This window comes from Taeniopygia guttata, chromosome 19 (assembly GCF_048771995.1).
Source record: "Taeniopygia guttata chromosome 19, bTaeGut7.mat, whole genome shotgun sequence".
NCBI classification, from domain to species: domain Eukaryota; kingdom Metazoa; phylum Chordata; class Aves; order Passeriformes; family Estrildidae; genus Taeniopygia; species Taeniopygia guttata.
Genome location: NC_133044.1, coordinates 3417073 through 3434342, shown reverse-complemented (window position 1 = coordinate 3434342; position 17270 = coordinate 3417073). Strand labels below are relative to the sequence as shown.

At 43.1% G+C, this 17270-nt stretch overlaps 1 protein-coding gene across 7 annotated transcripts in view; it reads left to right on the top strand.

The window, feature by feature from the left end:
• Positions 1–17270, top strand: part of PIGL (phosphatidylinositol glycan anchor biosynthesis class L) — a 53186-nt gene that overhangs the window by 10963 nt on the left and 24953 nt on the right. For 3 of the 7 annotated variants that reach the window (XM_072937207.1, XM_032751780.3, XM_030288315.4), the window contains 2 exons: positions 8850–8916; positions 9993–10061. The exons of 2 other annotated variants lie outside the window; for them this stretch is intronic. In XM_072937207.1, the coding sequence (XP_072793308.1) occupies positions 8850–8916; positions 9993–10061 (136 nt within the window). The remainder of the gene's footprint in view (positions 1–8849; positions 8917–9992; positions 10062–17270) is intronic. 2 more of the 7 variants (XM_041719990.2, XM_030288317.4) reach the window with 1 other exon arrangement.

The following is a 17270-nucleotide window of genomic DNA, read 5'->3' as shown; positions in this document are numbered from 1 at the left end:
GAGTAACAATTATATCAAATAATCACAGCAAGTTAAAAAAAAGGAATAAACAGAAAAAAATGTATCAGGGATTCTGCTTAAGCTTTTGAATCTCTGCATTCCTCCAAGCTTACTCAGGGCAAATATATTCCTATTTCTGCTGGGAATATTCTTAAAAGCCTTCTCACAATAATGGATCAGGCATTAATGCCTTGATCACAAGAACTGTGTGGTTTCTTTGTGGATTCTCATAATCTTATTTTAATTGTAGCTACAGTAGAAAATAGAAGTACCTCAGTTAAAGTAAATCTGTGAGATTGGAGGTTGTGACATGCTTTGGAAGCATCATCCTTTGCATCTGCAATGGACTTGCATTTTCTGCAGGTAATTACTGTATTGGAAAGCAGAGGAGGGGATTTGCAGTCTCTCTTGGGCAAACTCCTCCTTGGGATCCAGTCTAAAGAATTTCAGTTCCATCAGTTCCAGTGGGGGTTGGCCACTGACTTCAGCACGCCCAGGAATTGTCACAGAAACAGTCAACAAGAGAGGACAAAGTCTTATTAAAAAAAAAAAAGTAAGTATGGGGAAAGTTGGAAAGGGAACTGTACAATGGGTGTTGTGTAAAATGTGTTTTCTCTTAATGACCTTCCAGTTCAGATTGGCTCTGTTTACATACAAATCAAAAACTGGTTTGTCTCCCTGCCAGCACAGCAAAGCTCAGTCTGGGATCTGAGTTTCCAGCTGTGTCTTTTGCCTCCGACATCCTCCCAGTAATAAAAGTTGTGTGGCTGGGATTTGGCTGGAATTGCAGTGATGTTGTGAGCCAGAACTGAGTTCAGCCTTCTCTTCCTCTGCAAGACAATAGAAGTTAAAGCTTGTTTGTGTCAATAAAAAAAGGCATGTACAACTCCTAAGCCCTCAGGGAGCAGATATGATGAATAAGATGCTCTTTTTCCATCATCGTCTTTCTAACCCTGACCAATGTTAGTAGTAAATCTGTGGGAACTCAGACTTTTGTCTTCCTCATTTCCAAGGTGGAGCAGAAGCTTTTGTGGAGTTCACCTGTGAAGATGCAGCATCCGGAGAACAGATACAGTTACATAACCTTTTCAGTGTTCCTTAATCCAGGTTTTTTGTTCTTCACTTCAAACTCCCCGGAGGGTATAGTGTATTAAGTGATGTCTTTACTCTGCAAGCCTTAACAGCTTCCCTGCAGAGACAGGAACCTCTTCTTAGGTGAAGTGGCATTGCTAACATGCCTTGTAGTTGTCACTTTCCTGTTTCCTTCTCTTTTCAAACACTGTTGTAGGAAACTCTGGAGTTGTTCCAGGTCCTGGGCACTCTCTGGATGTAGGCAAAGCTCTCTCAGTTCATACAGGAGCAATAAGTGATTAAATTATTCAGTGCAGGGTTCTTCTTACAGCAGCAGTCAGCAATTCCACTTGCAGGTTGCACATTGGTCACCTCATTGTAAAATACCCATTTGTAAAGCTCTATAGCAGTTGTTAATCTCCACTCTTGTGTTAATAAAACCCTCTTTGGCACATGACTGAAAACTCCTCCAGTTGACAGTGTCAGTGTGAGCCAGCAAAGGTGCTCTCAGCAGTCTGGAATCTGAGGCTCCCCAACTGCTCCTACCTGACTGCAGTGGGTTCTGCTCTGCAGCAGCAGCATGATCCAGAGCTGCCTTTGGAAGCATCCTGCAGCCAAAGAATTCCCATTTGTATATTCTTGGCTGAGTTTGTTGTGACATGCCCTGTTATTTTTGCATTCTGGGTGCATTCTGAAGCTCCCCCAGGCATCCCTTCAAATGAAACATTGCATCACTGAGGAAGTGAAGCCATTACAAGGGAGCACTTTTGCCAGACACTTGGAGCAGACACAATCAGCTCTCATCTTCCAGAAAAGGACTTGCAAGTTGACATTGCAAAATTTGGGAAGAACAATGGTCCTTTCTTGAGTGGTTTGATGCAGTTTTTAAAAAAGCAGAGCTGTGCTGTTGTTTTTTTGCCACATCATGAGCTAAGGTTTTATATGTGCATAGAAGAAATGTTACAAACAAAGCAGTTGGAGCATGGAGCTTCAAAATCCTTTGGAAGGAAGAGAATAATCTCTCTGCTGAAGTCTGCTGAGGTCTCTGACCTTCTCTGGGTCTTACTTTCATCCTGCAATAACCCTCCCTTTTTGCAGAGCTGTGGGGATGAAGCAGTTGCTGTTTCCATGCTATTCTTATGATGTGAGATGCTGTATGGGTATTGAGGATCGTTATTAGAGTTTTCCTTGCTAGTCAAAGAGTTAATTTCGAGATCTGATTTAGGTTTGGCACAGAAGGAGGGGAGACAGAGGATTTTGTTCTGCAGGAAACTAGGTCAGCAGGTTTTTATTATTGTGCTCAACAGCCCAATGTGGTTTGCATTTAGGAATGAACTCGGCTGACATCATGGATGGTCGATTTCCCCTTCCCAGGACTCAGCCTCAGCCACTGCTCCATACATTACAGCTTCCCCAAATGGAATGAAAGGGAATACTCAGCTGAGGAAGCTCAGGCCATTGTGAGTTTGTCAGTTATCTTTTCAGAGCTGTCTGTCAGGAGTGCTCAGGAACATGGGATGAGTTCCAAGATGTTTTGGAGAGGAAGAACAATAGCACTGGAATATTTTCAGTCACTGAAGTGCATGGGAATCACAGAGGTCTCCATTGCTTTCACACTCCATTGAGTGCTGATTGTTCTTACAGCCTGTGGCGTTGTTTTTGTTTGGATCTGGTCAGATTCTGATCTTGGTCCTGCCAGTGTAAATTTGGAGTAATTCCCTTGCTTTCTGTGAAGATCCTGCTGTGTGTGGCTGGGATCACTGTGTGGTTCCTGCAGATAACCCTTAGGTGAGGAGTTTTCCATTGTAGCTTTTGGATCATCATGACTGATTAAAGATTTGAATAATCCAGAATCTTTGTCACATGCCCCAGCTTTCTTGGCTGTATCTCCTGTTGTATATTCTCTTCGCAGGCAACTGAGAATACCTGTCCTTTACCTCTGCCTATTGAAGACCAAATTGTGGCAGACATCACCTATATTGGACAATTCAGGCTGCCTTTCTTTACAGATTATTTGAACTTTACTGAATGATGAGAATTCAAGTAGTTACAACTTGAAAAAATATTCAACATTGTTTTTTTATTGTAAAGATCAGATGAGGGTGATGGAGCTTAAAAAGAGTTAAGGTGGATCTTAAAAAGATATTACCAAAAAAATTGGTAATGCCTAGGAACATTTTTGAGTAATAGGATTTAGGGCTGAGCATCTATTTCCAGTTTTATGCTCTTGTTGTTTTACAGAATTTAATGTGAGTTAATGGCTTTTCAGCATAACAAAACCATCTAATTCTGTCCTGTTCTACTCTTTATTCAGTTCTGGCATCAAGAAACCCAGACATTTTTGCAAACCAAGTTTGGCTTTTAAGGCTGAACAAGGAAAATACAGGCAATACTGAGAAGAGCAGACAGCAGTAGGTTTGCCAGCAGTTCCTGGAAATAATGGAGTTTCACAACCATTGCCTGCAGATTGGACATTTAAGGAGGAAAAAAATCCTTGTGGCTTGTAGGGATAGAATAATGAAAATGCAAAGTCAGTTGAGAAAGTTTATTATGGTAAAACTTCAGATGCCATTCTTGGGTTTAAACCAAAGAGCTGCATATCAGATGCCTCAGAATGATGACAGCATAGAAATAACACAGGTCAGAAAATTGCATATGGTCTTTTCCTGGATTGAATTTATTGCTGTGGTGGGCTATGCATTTTTATTGTCCAATTTTGAATCTCTGTGAAACAGTTTCAGCTGCAAGAAATGTGCTCACAGAATCATCTTTAAAATGTGAACATGTTAAAGAGGGATGAAGAAAGGAGGTGTTTCTGCAATACCCTTGTGCTCTTCCCCTGCTGTGAGTGAGAGCCAAGAAAACGCCAGCATGTGTCAGAATGAGAGGCAGTGACAGGACTTGCAGCAGGCAAACACGTCCACACAATAAACAGCAGAGCTGAGGCAGCATTCTCAAAATTACCTCCTGCATAATGAAACAGAGGAGTTGTGGCAGAATCTCCACAGCTTCATTCAGAGTTGGCAAATTATTTCATTCAAATTTGCAGCAACTCGGGAAATGTCATTGTGCTGCTGGAAGACTTGGGTTGTGTTTCCTATTCCTAAATTGAACTAAGTTCAATTGAGCTCTCAGCTCAAGAAATGAGAGATGAAAAGCCTCTCTCTCCCCTGCAGTGGCTCTCCAGAATGTATATTACATCTCTTGAGGCTGTCAGCCATGTGAAGCCTTCAGGATGTGACTCATAGGATAAATAAGTTTGGTCATTCTTGCTGTGAATAGAAAAAGGTAAAATCTTGTATTTTTACAAAAGCTTTTTCTTCCCTACATGAATCCAGAAAATATCCCAAGTCATTAACATGCTGGAGCTGTCACTGAAAATTCAGTAGCTTCAGGCTTGAACAGAACTGTTAATAGAGCTCAGTGATGCCATGTGTGTGAAATGCGTGCTGCTGAATATTTGTGCTCTTTCAAATGGATGAACTCGAGTTCCCAGACTGCAGACGAGGGTGGTAATGCAGAGGAGCAGCTCATGTGTGTCAGCAAAGGAGCAGATGCTGGCAGGAGAGCGGGGGATAAACAGATGCCGAGTAATGCTGGTGGGGGAATGAGCCGTTTGTGCCGTTTGGGAGCTCTGCTGCAGAGAGGATGCAGCCTGCAGATTTAAGTAGGTTATGATGTTCTCCCCCGTGGCTGGGGCTGGAGGCACAGCCAGTTAACTGCAGAGTGTCACTTTGTGGTACAAACATCAAAAAGTCATCTTTCAGAGAGCAATGGCTTCAAATGGGTGCATTCCTTTTTTGTTTTCAAATGTAACCCCATCTTTACCAATTAAAGTAGCTATTCAATGGTTAGAATATGATCTCTGAGCTATGAGCACAGATCCTGTTTATCCCTTTTGTGGCATAAAATATATTTAGCCTTGCTGGGTTTGTTGTTACTATTCCTTCTCCGTGTTTTACGTGGCAGTTAACCCTCTCCTTTGATAGTTGTTTACAGCTGGGTGCAGAGTGACAAGAATGGTGCTCTTTGTTCTGCAGAAAGCAGGGAGCTGTGCCAGGTACCCTGTATCTGTTTCCCAAACTTAGGTAACCTTCTCCTGGGCCAATCTCAGTACCAGGAGAGAGGAAACAAGCAGTATTCTTAACATGGCTGCTCACTGCCAATCTTTTCAGAGAATGGGAATCAGCTGATTAATTTTATTGACAACTTATTGCAAACAAAAGGTACCAGGCTGGATGTTCTGGTGACTGGCAAAAGCCCCTCACAGTAACTCACACCAGAGTGTGTTTGTGCTCTTCATCGTTTCTGCAACTTGATTGCTTGAATCTGCAAAAAGATTACTGCCCACTGTAATACAATTTCTGGCCTCTTTCCTTGGACACCAACAAGAAGATTAATTAGAACTGGGTTATAAATGTATTAGTATTTAAAGGGGATATTTTTTCCTGTGCTGCCTCATCTCTTATTCCACCCCAATCCATTACATGTTGTGCTCAGAGTCCTCTTGCAACTTCTGCTGTTTGGTTCCCTCTGTACCTACAGAGAGGTGAGGAAGAACTTTCTGTCTCCCTCCTCATACTCCTTATTCCAGGAGAATCTGTGAGTTCTGGCAGGAGCAATCTGGAGCCAGCACAGGATGTTGGATACAGGACACGCTCAACACCCCCTCCTACTGTGGCTCACTGTGGGGCCACCACACAGCTCACAGGTGCTCTCTGCTTCCACAGCAGCCCTAAGACTGAAAGAATTTCCAGCCAGACTTGGCAGTTGGACTTTCCCAGTGATCTGTATGGACCAGAAGTGTCTTGGGAGGTTTCCCAGTTGCACCATCCTGCTTTTGGTGTTTACAGCTACAGTAACTAACTTCTGACATTTATCCCCAGCTGGTGCTCTGATTGCTGAGCTCAGTGCCTGTTTGCACATGGGGCCTTCTGATAAGGCAGGCATTTGACCTTTCTATTCTTAACCCATTAACATTTAGAAGAGTTGCTCTCCTCACCTCTAAGGCTGTGTTCCTCCCCCCAACCCCCCTGTTCCTGCCAGATAAGATTACTCCTGGGTTATGCATTGATCTAAAAGCAGAGTGCCAAATGCAGCCCACACCAGTTCAAGGGCAAACACTGAATTCACTGAATCCCCATGCTCAGCTCACTCATGGGAAGGAGGTGAGCAGAGGCTCTTTTTGCTCTCTCAGCAGAACCTGGGGACAGGCACAGGGCTCTCAGTTCTTCATTGTATCATTAAACCACCAGCAGCAGGACCAGCCCAGTTTGCTGAGGCTGCACCTTGGTGCTCTTTCCTCTTCTCCCTCTGCCTGTGAACAGAGAATGGGTTGAAGGGGTCCTTCCACAGGATTATCACACACTCATTTGCTGGAGGCAGTGTGTTCAGGAATCTGAACGTGCAGATGACAGCCAGGAGTCCTTTGTTTTAAGCCAAGCCCAGCTCAAGGAATGCTGCACTGTGTCACTTCACCTGTGCATTTGTATTTCCCAGATTTTGAATATCAGACAGGAGTAAGGAGCTGTTAGTGCTTCTTTTGAGATTCTCCTGCTCTAGTTCAGTATCTTGGTGTAAAATACTTGGAAAACTGCCACCAGAATGATGAAGGAAGTGGAAAACAGGCCTAATAATGGATGTTTAAAATGCTTGAGATTTGGTGGGTGGGGTCTGTTGAGCTGTTGCACACATTTTGTATGAGAGTAATGACCATAGTGGTCCTGCTGGCTTTAAAAGCCTATGACACTGATAATAACTAAAATCAGTCACAAGAATTAATTAGCTGACAAGCCTGATTTTGCCCTGTAAAACCAAAAGCCACTGAAGCAGTATGGATCAAAATTTATTGCAGTTATTAATATTTTATTATGTTAAATTAAACAGTTTAAAATAAAACATTGTGATTTAATGTGCATTTATGACCATCTTATTGAGAACTAAGATTCATATATTCTTAACATGATAACTTGCATGAAATTAAAGAGGCAGGCACTGTGCTTTTTTCCTGCCACTGTTTAAAAGAAAGTAAAACTACAGAATGGAAGGAGTCCTCTCGCTTAGCACTAGAGTATTTTAGAGTGAGAGACTCCTTTTGAGTTGTCTTATCAGACACTCAGTAATTCAGAGCTGAGAAGCTCATTCAAAACTGAGGGAGGAAATCCTTTTTCATCTTGTGGTCTGTGAATAAAAATAGATGTGAAAGTCTGTTCTACTAATTTTTTAGATGCCTCAACAGCATGTGTGATCCAAAACCAACTGCTTTATTTCCTTAACTACAGTTAATATTATCTTTGTTTACTGCATGTGTTAGTTTTTAATACTGTGTTTTGATAAGCTTTTCCATTATTTCTAGAAATTCTGATATAATTTACCCAGTTGTTTGGAAACAGTTATAAAATACTGTTATGATTTGGAGCCCCAGCTTCCATCTCAACTCAAAATTGCACAAACCATGACTAAAAGTTAATCTAGTGAGGAGAAATGCATCACTCCATCCCTATTAATACAACAAACTGGGGAAATTAAATTCTGTCCTTGGAGAGAGAGTTGTTTTAGAAAGAACTAAATCACTTATTTAAAATGAGTGGGTTGACACCCACCTGTCCTTGGCTGCAGGAAGAGGTAGGTAGGAATTTTGCTGGCTTGGCCCTCACCACAGCCTGGTTTGAATTTTGTGTGTGGCACGGTCACCGTTGTGGTGTCACCAACACTCCCTGGCCCTTGGAGCAGCTGAACTGGCAGGGACAGGGCCCAAGGTTAGGAATGCTCCTGCCACTTCTTTGAATCCAGTTTTCCAGGCCTGTTTTTCCTTTTTTTTTTTTTTTTTTCTTCCCATTTCAAATGTTCCATGAAGTAAATTTTTTATCAGTGACTCAGAGCAAAAGAACATTTTGTATTTTTATATTAAAATATTAGATGTCTGGGCAAGCCTTCAACTGTAAATGTTTTTTTGGCTTATCCAGCATACTGTACTTACTGAGATGGGAGTGTGTGAAACTCTATGATCAAAACACCAAAAGCATGAACGTAGGAAGCAATAAAGTATTATGTAGGAGAAGATATATAATTTTTGTGACTTTGTTTAAAGAAAGCCCAGATGTGGGAGCAGATACCTACTGAATCAATCATTTTCTAAGCCACAGATGACCAGAAAATTAATTAAAAAGAAATAATGTGAAGAGGTATTAGAAAAATAAACCTGTAGAACTTAATGTTTAAACACCATTGCCCAGACTCATTTGGTCTTCAAGTGATCTGCATTACCAGTAATTGTAATTTATTTGGGGATGTTTAACCTTCAGGATGTACATTCAGGGGATTCTTCAGTGGTTTCAGGGACTGGATTGTTCCAGTTAGCTTCTGCTGCAGAGTTTGTGTCAGGAAGAGAGTTTCTGCCTTTGACTACAGCTCTGCCAGGATTTTCCTGAGGGTATGGGATGGGTGAGGGTGGGATGGGTGAGGGTGTGGGATGGATGAGGGTATGGGATGGGTGAGGGTGGGATGGGTGAAGGTGTGGGATGGATGAGGGTGTGGGATGAGTGAGGGTGGGATGGGTGAAGGTGTGGGATGGATGAGGGTGTGGGATGGGTGAGGGTAGGGTGGAAGGTGAGATCTGCTCAGTGCTGATGCAGCAAGACTGCTTTTCTCACAAGAGCTAATTATGCCATTAGAGTGCAGGTCTCTGCACCTCCCTTCTTTGTAAGCTTTATACATATTCTGTGTGGTCTTGTGTGTCTGAGACATGCTCAGAAATGTTCATTTTTATGTTATGTTAGCAACAGGTGACCAGAGAAGTGAAATACTTCAGAATACTTGGACTTGCAGAACAGCACCAGGGTCAAGGTATTTCCTAACAGCTCAATAGAATCTCCTTTAGTAATACCTAATAAACTTCCCTGGCTTCCTGGCCTATTTACAGTCCTTCTCCTTACCCCTAATCCATGTCAGAAGTTGTGTTTCCATTTTGACTCAGGGATTGCCCAGCAGGACATTTGTCTCAGCACACAGGGACAGCTGTGTTGACAGTCTCAGTGGCCTCGGGGCATTACAGACTCTCTGTAATCAGATGAGACCTGTACATGCTTCAGTGCCTTCCAGTGAACTGAAACAACCTTGGTCTGCTTGGGATGATGAAGGAAGTGACCATGTTTAGGGGTTTGGCTGTCGTTTTGTGAGACCTTCTAAAGGATATATAAACTGCAAAGTGAAAGGTCCAGGAGTCAGTGAACTGCAGCAGTTCATCAGGCAGCATGAAAAAAAAAAGATGGTTTGATGTTGGGAAATACATACAAGAGATGCAGAGGATTCAAAGTTAACTTGTAGAATCATGTTGAGTAATATTTTATATAATATCTGTCCCCTAGATCCCTAGCCAGTGTTAACCATTGTACACAGCTATTTTTCAAAATGTTTCTTTTTCTTCCTTTGTACTGTGTGGCAGAGATAAACATGCAATTCTTTCTATTTGAGGAATCCTGGGAGTTACTGGTAACAACAGTAGGTAAAAGTTAGACAGAAATGGTATTTTTCAACTGCTGGCACACCATTTAACATGCACCTTGCATAGCAATAACAGTGACCAAATAAATCCCTGTTGAACACTGGCCAAGAAAATCCATCAGCATGTTTTATTCATGTGGTGTGACAGTGCAGTTAAGTCTGTATTGATTCTGTTTATTTCAATTTAGAGAACATCTCTGCTGAACATTCCATGTAATTATTATACAGACAAGGAGCAACATCTAGAGCTGACAGCCAAGCATATAAATGCAAATCTTTTGCAAAACATTCTGTCATGCTGCTTCTGCAAGGAGAACAGGTCAGACTTAAACAGAAGCAGGTTCTGCTGTCAAGATTTTTGCTGAAATTGCCTTTCCTCCAGCTTTGTTATGATTATATCAGGGCACCATTTGTTTTAGTCTCACAGATGATCTCCACAGCTGCAAAGCTGTACAGAGAGAGAGAAAAACACGGCTTAAACACACTGAGTAAGTAAAACATGCACTTTACATTGTAACTGTAAAATCCTCTATGTTGATACAGTGTAAATAGGAGTTTATAACCTGCTGGTCCATGAGACCCCAGGGAATGTGTGGGTGCTCAATAGATACAGATCCGTGGTACAGAGTGCACTAAGTGCTGTAGGTGATTTGGTTGTCCCAGGGAGGTGCACAGTCAGAATTGTTTGAATGCTTAGGCAGGCCAAAGGTTGTGAACGTGAGGCACAGGGAACCTACAGTAGTTAGCTCTGCCACTTGTTGCAGTTGTTTCCTTCTTAGGATGATTAAGTCACACTGATCTGGTCAACCCAGGTCAACCACAATGTTACCAAGACAACGAAGTAAACTGGTCACTGCCCTTGAGTCTTGCACAGCCCCTGAAGTGGCTCACAGATCCCTGCTCCAGCTTTGCCCTGATGCTGGAAAGGTGGGACACAACCTCAGCTCCTTGTACAAACAAACTCTTCATACAGCTGGAGTGTTGTTCAGCAGTGGGTGAGATACTCAAAACAGAACTGGACACACTCCATCCCATAACAGTGTCCCATTGAAACATCCCTCTGTAACAGTCCCAGTTCCTGCCTGCCAAACGTTAGCTTAACATCTACTGTTAGACTGGAAGGGGTGGGGGAGGGAGAGCCCTTGCTATCATTAAAAAAGAAAAGGAAAAAAAAGTCTAATCAAATAAATCCCTGTAGTTCATTTCCTCTTACAAGCTCTGTGCTCTGTAATTATATTACCAAAGAAGTCTTTCTTCTCTGAGTTCACGTGAAACCTTAATGGTTTTATTCCCCTTGGCCCTAGTTCAATCAGTATACATAAAATGACAAAGTTTTTCTGTTCCAGTGTAAAATTGAATTAGAAGGTGGTGGGTGTGGTTCTTCAGATTAGAGCAAACTATTAAAAAGAATCAATTCCTTAAAGGACACTTGCTAGGTTGAGAATACATTTAATATAACCCCACTACCATAGAAATTTTGTTTAAGAGAACCCAGCCCCACCAACAAAGAGTGCCAGCAATGCAGAATGCCCAACACACAGCATCTGTGAATAGAATAAGATGTTCTGTTAGCAGGTAAGTGATGCTGGCAAATGGTTTAACACTTTGAGGTATTTTCATGTCATGAGTAAAAGACTGTAAAAGATACTCAGTATGTCAAGAATTTGACAAATTTTACTTGTTTGCATATGGAATTTTACTGTTGCTGTTGGTGGAGGTACTGAAGCCAATTTTGAAGACTTTAGATAATTTGTTCTGAAGGAAGTGCTGTTCAGATGATGCAACACCAGCTTTTTGAAAAGGAGAAAACAGAACTTGATGAAGCAAATAAGGAAGCGAATGTTTTCATTTGTTGCATATTCACCTTTTTCCTAATGTGCACTAGATTAGCAAATGTGGGCGGTGTTTTATAATTTCGGTTTTATTCCATCAGGAAGAAGGGAAATGAACTCTTTGCTAGACATCATTGAGCATCTTCTGCCTCTTGTAGCTTCTTAAATACATTTTGGTTAAAATGAAAGAAGTATTTTTACTGCAGCGCAGGAAACTGAAATGCCTTTTTAGCAACTGAGGTGGGATTTGGGATGAATATCTTATTACTTGATCCTTCTGTGCCAAGTGAAGCATTATACGAAAACATTTTGATTACAATTCCATGCCAAGTCATGCCCTCTCTTCTAAGCAGTCACATATTAACTCAGTCTCATTGTACCTGCAGACTCCTTGTGCAGTAATCTCAGGGTTTCTCATTTCAGTGTTGCAGTCTTTCTCTGCAATTGCCATTTGCACTGAAATAATTCATTACACGTCCTCCCTTCCATGCATATACATTCTACATTCTTTATATATGACTGTAAGTGTAGCAAATCTTGTCTGAGTTCCATGCCATTTTCTCATCTTTAATTGTTAATAATTAACTGAATTTTGTTAAATGTAGAAGTGCTCAGTCTCTTTTAGGATCAAAGATGGATGTTTTCCTATCAATCAGTTTTTAAATCTGAGCACTGAAAAGTCTGGCAAGCAATGCTTGAAAGAAGCAAATTTTGTTCCTATTTTGGGGTGCAAAATGGCAGGTGATAAAAGGGGGCAATTCAAAATTAAAGTTGGTTGAATTCTTCATTAAGTCCATTCTACTTCTTGTCATTACTTTGCATCAGCAAGATTTAAACCCTTCATTTTGGAGAAGGGTCACATCTGTAATAAATTATGGTCTCCATTATTTAAACAGTAGCATTGCTATAAATATTTTCTTCCTGTATTTCTGTTTCATAACCCAAATACTCAGCATTTATCTTCTTTTTGTAAGTAGCCACACCATGGGCTGCCAAGGCTGGTTTATCATTTGCCTTGGGAAAGGCAGTGTATAATATTGCAGGATAAAAACATTTGCAGGCAGAGGTTTGACCCGTGGGGGAGAGAGGTGAGGGCTTTGCAGGATTGGTGCCAAGAGACTGAGGCTTGGAGGAGAGCTCCCACAGCTGCTACCACCAGTGAGGGTCAGAGAACTGCAACAGCCTGTTCCTGCAGAAATGAGACTGGGCCACTGATTTAAACTGAAATTTGTGAGTGTCAAGATTTTTAGCCAGACCTAACAAATTTCCTTTCTATGTTTTCTAATGAAACTTTTATATTTGGATGTAGGGATAACTGGATGAATATGTGAAAGGCAGTGCTTGTGTCACGGCATTGCTTTTCAGAGCTGTATCTGCAGGGTCCATTCTTGTGACAAGGAACTTGTCATCATAGCAAAGAAAAGAAATCCACACAACCTCTTACTGAGAGTAAGCAAGGTTTTACTGGAGAATACAATGTTTTAGGGCAAGACATGAGTTTTTTCCAAAAAGGAAGAGCAGCCAAGAGTATTGACACAAGGAGTCATCCAGGGCTGTGTGATACAGAGCTTAATTAGGTGATGCAGAGGTCACACTTCAGCCCCTGGCAAGTTTTGGGGGTGTGTTTAAGCAGCTCCTTTGATGTTGGTGGTAATGGTGGATCATTTGCAACTGTAAATGTGTTTTTTTCTCTGTCCAAGTGTCCAGGAGTACAGGAGGCTCTGCAGAGCACCAGTAAGAGGCCTGTTGAAGATTGGATTATTGTCTGCCCCAAGCAGTGAAACATATTCCTGGAGTGTGTGTGGGTGCTGCTGCCCAAGCCGGGCTCAGGGCTCTGTTCCAGGCTCTGCCCCTGACTCAGCTCTGCTGCCTCGGGCTCTCCAGCGAGAGTTACCTGAGCTCTTAATTCTCTCATTAGAAAATGTGGAGGTTATTATTCATTCACTTCCCCATACCAGCCTCACAGGGGTGTGAGTTAATGAACATCTGTTAGCATGTGGAAATAAATGCAGTGGAAGTGCGGGAGCAGCAGCAGCGCCCACACAGCGGGGTTGGGAATCTGCAGCTTTTTCCTACAGTATTGTGCTGTAAGACTAAATCACCATTTTAGCAAGGCACCTGTGGAGCACAGCATCCCTGTCTCCAAATCCCCCTCTGTGCCCTGGTAAATACTCCCGAGCCCAGGGCTGGGACAGTTCTGTGCCGCTCTGGGAGCTCTGTGCAACCTCGTGTAACCCAGGTACGTGCAGCTCATGGCGCACAGCTCTTGATGAGTGTTATGTGCCCAGCTCCAGTTCATTATCCTCACTCATCTGCCACTCATTAACGACAGAAAAAAGATACTGTTGTCTGCAAAAATCGGATTTGTTACCCGGTGTGCAGCAAATCAATAATGGCACACTCGAGACAAGACATTGATTATTTATTTCAGAGCTACCAACTCTGGGTGCCAGGTGGAACTCCACAAATCAACCATCAGAACTTTTTACTATTTGTACATTTTAGCAAACAACGGGATTTTTACATATTCCACACTTTGCAACAATGCAGTTCCCTTGTGTAAAGCTTCCCGATTTCTCTCTCCGCTGGCTGGATGCTCAGTGGGTCGATGCCGGGAGGACGAAGGGGGCTGGCTGCCCCGTGCCTTTCCCTTCTGCGGGGCCGCAGCTCGCAGGAGTGAATGGCCGCCAGGCTTTGGCAGTGCCGGCCGGTCCTAGAAATCCGTCTGGCTGTGGAGCGGCTGCAGGAGCCTCCCTCGGGCCGTCATGTGAGCAGTGTAAACAGCCCGGCCGGGCGGGCGAGTGGGCGGCCCGGCGCTCGCCAGTGGGGCAGAGTTCAGTGCCCGCGGCGGGGTTACTGCCGAGCGCCCGGCGTTGCCATAGCGAGCATTGCATAACGCTGGCAGCGGCCCCGGCCACAAAGGGCCCCGCGTTCCTTCTGCTCGCTTTGTTCATTGTTGCCGAGGCCCGCTTTGCTGTCGCAAATGGATCCTGGCTGGGCTGCTGTGGGAGGTTTGGCCGGGAGCAGGGAGAGAGAGGAGCTTGCTGATGGAGCTCTGTAACTGGGGCGTTCGCAGCGCTTGCAGGAGGGATGTTTGCATGAGCAGGAACTTTGCATGCCGGTAGAGTTTGTGGGAGTAAGAGAGGTGTTTAACTTCCTGATACATTGTCTTCTAAAAGGAAGTGACTTGATGTAGGACTGAAATTTGCACCTAGCTAGAGAGCCCGGGGCATCAGAACATCAGCGTTATGTGGGTACAGCATGACTGCAAGAATTAATGCTCCCATATCATTGCCTAGATCAAATGGATTGCAGGAGATGGGAGTTTGTGGGAGGCTGAGAAGTCAGGAAACTTTTTTGGGTAGAATTGGTAGAGGGAAGTTGGAACGTTGCAACATGGGAAGCTGCCTTTGGAATCAGGCCATCATCCTCTGGAGATCTCTGCTGCAGTTGAATCTGCATTTACATAAGTTTTGGCATGAGAAATCAATGTCCATGAAGCAACTATTCTGTGCTTTCCCTTTCTAGATGATTAATTAAAGTGGCTGAGGCATTGATTTGGCTACAAGCTGTCTCATGAGGTTTCTGACTGTAGTATTTTTGTTATGTGGGATAGACCAAGATCTATCTATTGCCTGAAGTGATTATGTTTTTGGCTCTCCTGCTTTTTGAGGGTCTGGACATTGAGTCAGTGGCAAAGTCCTGTTTGGCTTCCATGGGCCAGAATCAGAACTGCAGTTTTGCCTACACAGTGTGGTGTATTTATCATTCCAAGAGCAAACAGATTTAATATTAAGGTTGTGATGAAGGGTCACCAGGTTTATTTGGCATATGAAGGTTGTGGTATTTCAGTCATTTGCCTCTGAAAGATTTTGCGGGCTGCTGTGAGAGACTTTTTGTTCCTTCCCCTTGGGATTGTACCTTTTCCACTGTGAGGTCCTGGGCATGTTAGGATGCATGTGTGATATTTGTGTGGCAGAACTGCAAAGCAAACCTAGCTAAGAACAACAGGGTGTTGCCTTCTACCTGTGCTCTTACAGCTCTTCTGTCAGGACAGTGAGACCTCCTGTCCCAGTTTGGAACTGGAATCTGAGCCAGTGGTGCCAGGACTCGTGTGAGCTGGACATGGCTTCTTGGTGAATGGCTTAACACACCCTGTCCCAAGCTCTGCCCCACTGAGCTGTTCCTTTCTTCAAGCATTTTACAAAACAAAATAAACTGAAAGAGGAGTGAAGTCCTGTGGTCTGCTCCTCAGAGACTTCTGGTTTTGCTGGTGATTTGTTTTTCAGTTTTAAAACATCAGTGGTGATTATGAGATTGCTGGGCTTTTTGTTCTCAGTCAGGGCAACTTAGACTGTCAGGGCCCAGATGAATTCCGAGGCACTATGGCAAAGCCAACAATAATAATGAGGAATGATCTGGGAGCTATTCTGGAACCTGCCTGATCACTTCATCTGGGCCTGGAGATGCTCATTCCTCACAGTGGTGATGGTGCTTTGGGCTGTGTTCTTCCCCTGTTACTGTCTGAAATACCAGAGTGACCAGAGGCATCCCAAAGGAGTACATAATGGAGCCCAGGGAGTTGGTAGAGACCAGTCCACCTTTTTTGGGATCAGGTCAGTCTATCCCTCCCCTGGGAGCTGACACAGACAAGAGCAGATGGTTCTGAGAGTGTGCTCAGAACTTCCCAAAGGCCACCAGCTGCTGTAGTTCACGTCTGCTGTTCAGGCTTTCCACTGAGCATTTACATCCCCCTTCCTGGCCTTGGGAAGGAGCTGAACTGAAATGCTGCTGCTTTGCCCAGGAGCTGTCCCTCCTGGAAATGGTGTCCCTCAGCTGCAGCATGTGAGGTGACACCTACGTGACCAAAGCAAAGTGCCCAGTAGGTGACACACCCAGCCCCTGTCATGTGCTTTGGCAAACGGGGTCTCCATTGTTGGGATGACATTTGGCCCAGATGTCTCAGCTTTCTTATTTGCTCTGGAGAGCCTGGGGAATTTTGAACTTTAAATATTCCTGTGTTTTCTGCTAAAAAGGACAGGTTCCCAGGAGTATTCCTGGTATTTGCAGTAGAAATCAAAGCAGTTTGTGATTACTTGATTTGAGAGCCCATTCACTGTTTGGCACCAGCCTCTAAGGAAGTCCTGACTGCTTGAAATGTTATTCTTGTTGCAGAGCTCCTCAGCTCCAAACTCCATAATTTTGGAGTTTTATGCAGTATTTTATATATTTTTGGTTAGACCTTCAAGTCAAGACCAAGATGTCCAATACCCCATGGGAAGGCAGTACAAGGAGTAAAGGGTTCCCAGTACCCAGGATTGCTGAGACACGTCTTAGATTTCCACCTAGAAATCAGAGAAGAGACAGAACACTTTCCTTAGAAGGATCCAAAACTTCTTTACGTAGGGGTAAACATATAATATTTTCCATTTCACTGCTGTGAAGAGCAGAAGATAAAAATACTGTGACTAAATATCAATTCGGAAATAATTGAGTTGAATTTTGTTTCCTCTCTTACACAGCAGGGCCTGATGCCCTCTCCAAACTATTTTTTTAAAGTTACTTTTTAAAATTAGCTTTAGCCATCATAGCTTCTATGTATTTCTGGTCTTGAAAGGAACCATCAATTGTTTTTGTTTGAAGACATTGAATATGAACTTGTTCCTACAGAGCTTTGTGCTGTAATTTATCAACAAGGCGCTGAGGCACAGACGTCAAATGAATACCAGATTTCAAATTATGATAAGCAATTGTGTCATCCCTGTGAATAGACATCAGTCTCTGCTGAGAAATCATCAATAATTCATTTAAAAAAATAAATTAGTACAGGGCCTTTTGGATAGGTCTTTGCAAACAACCAGTCCT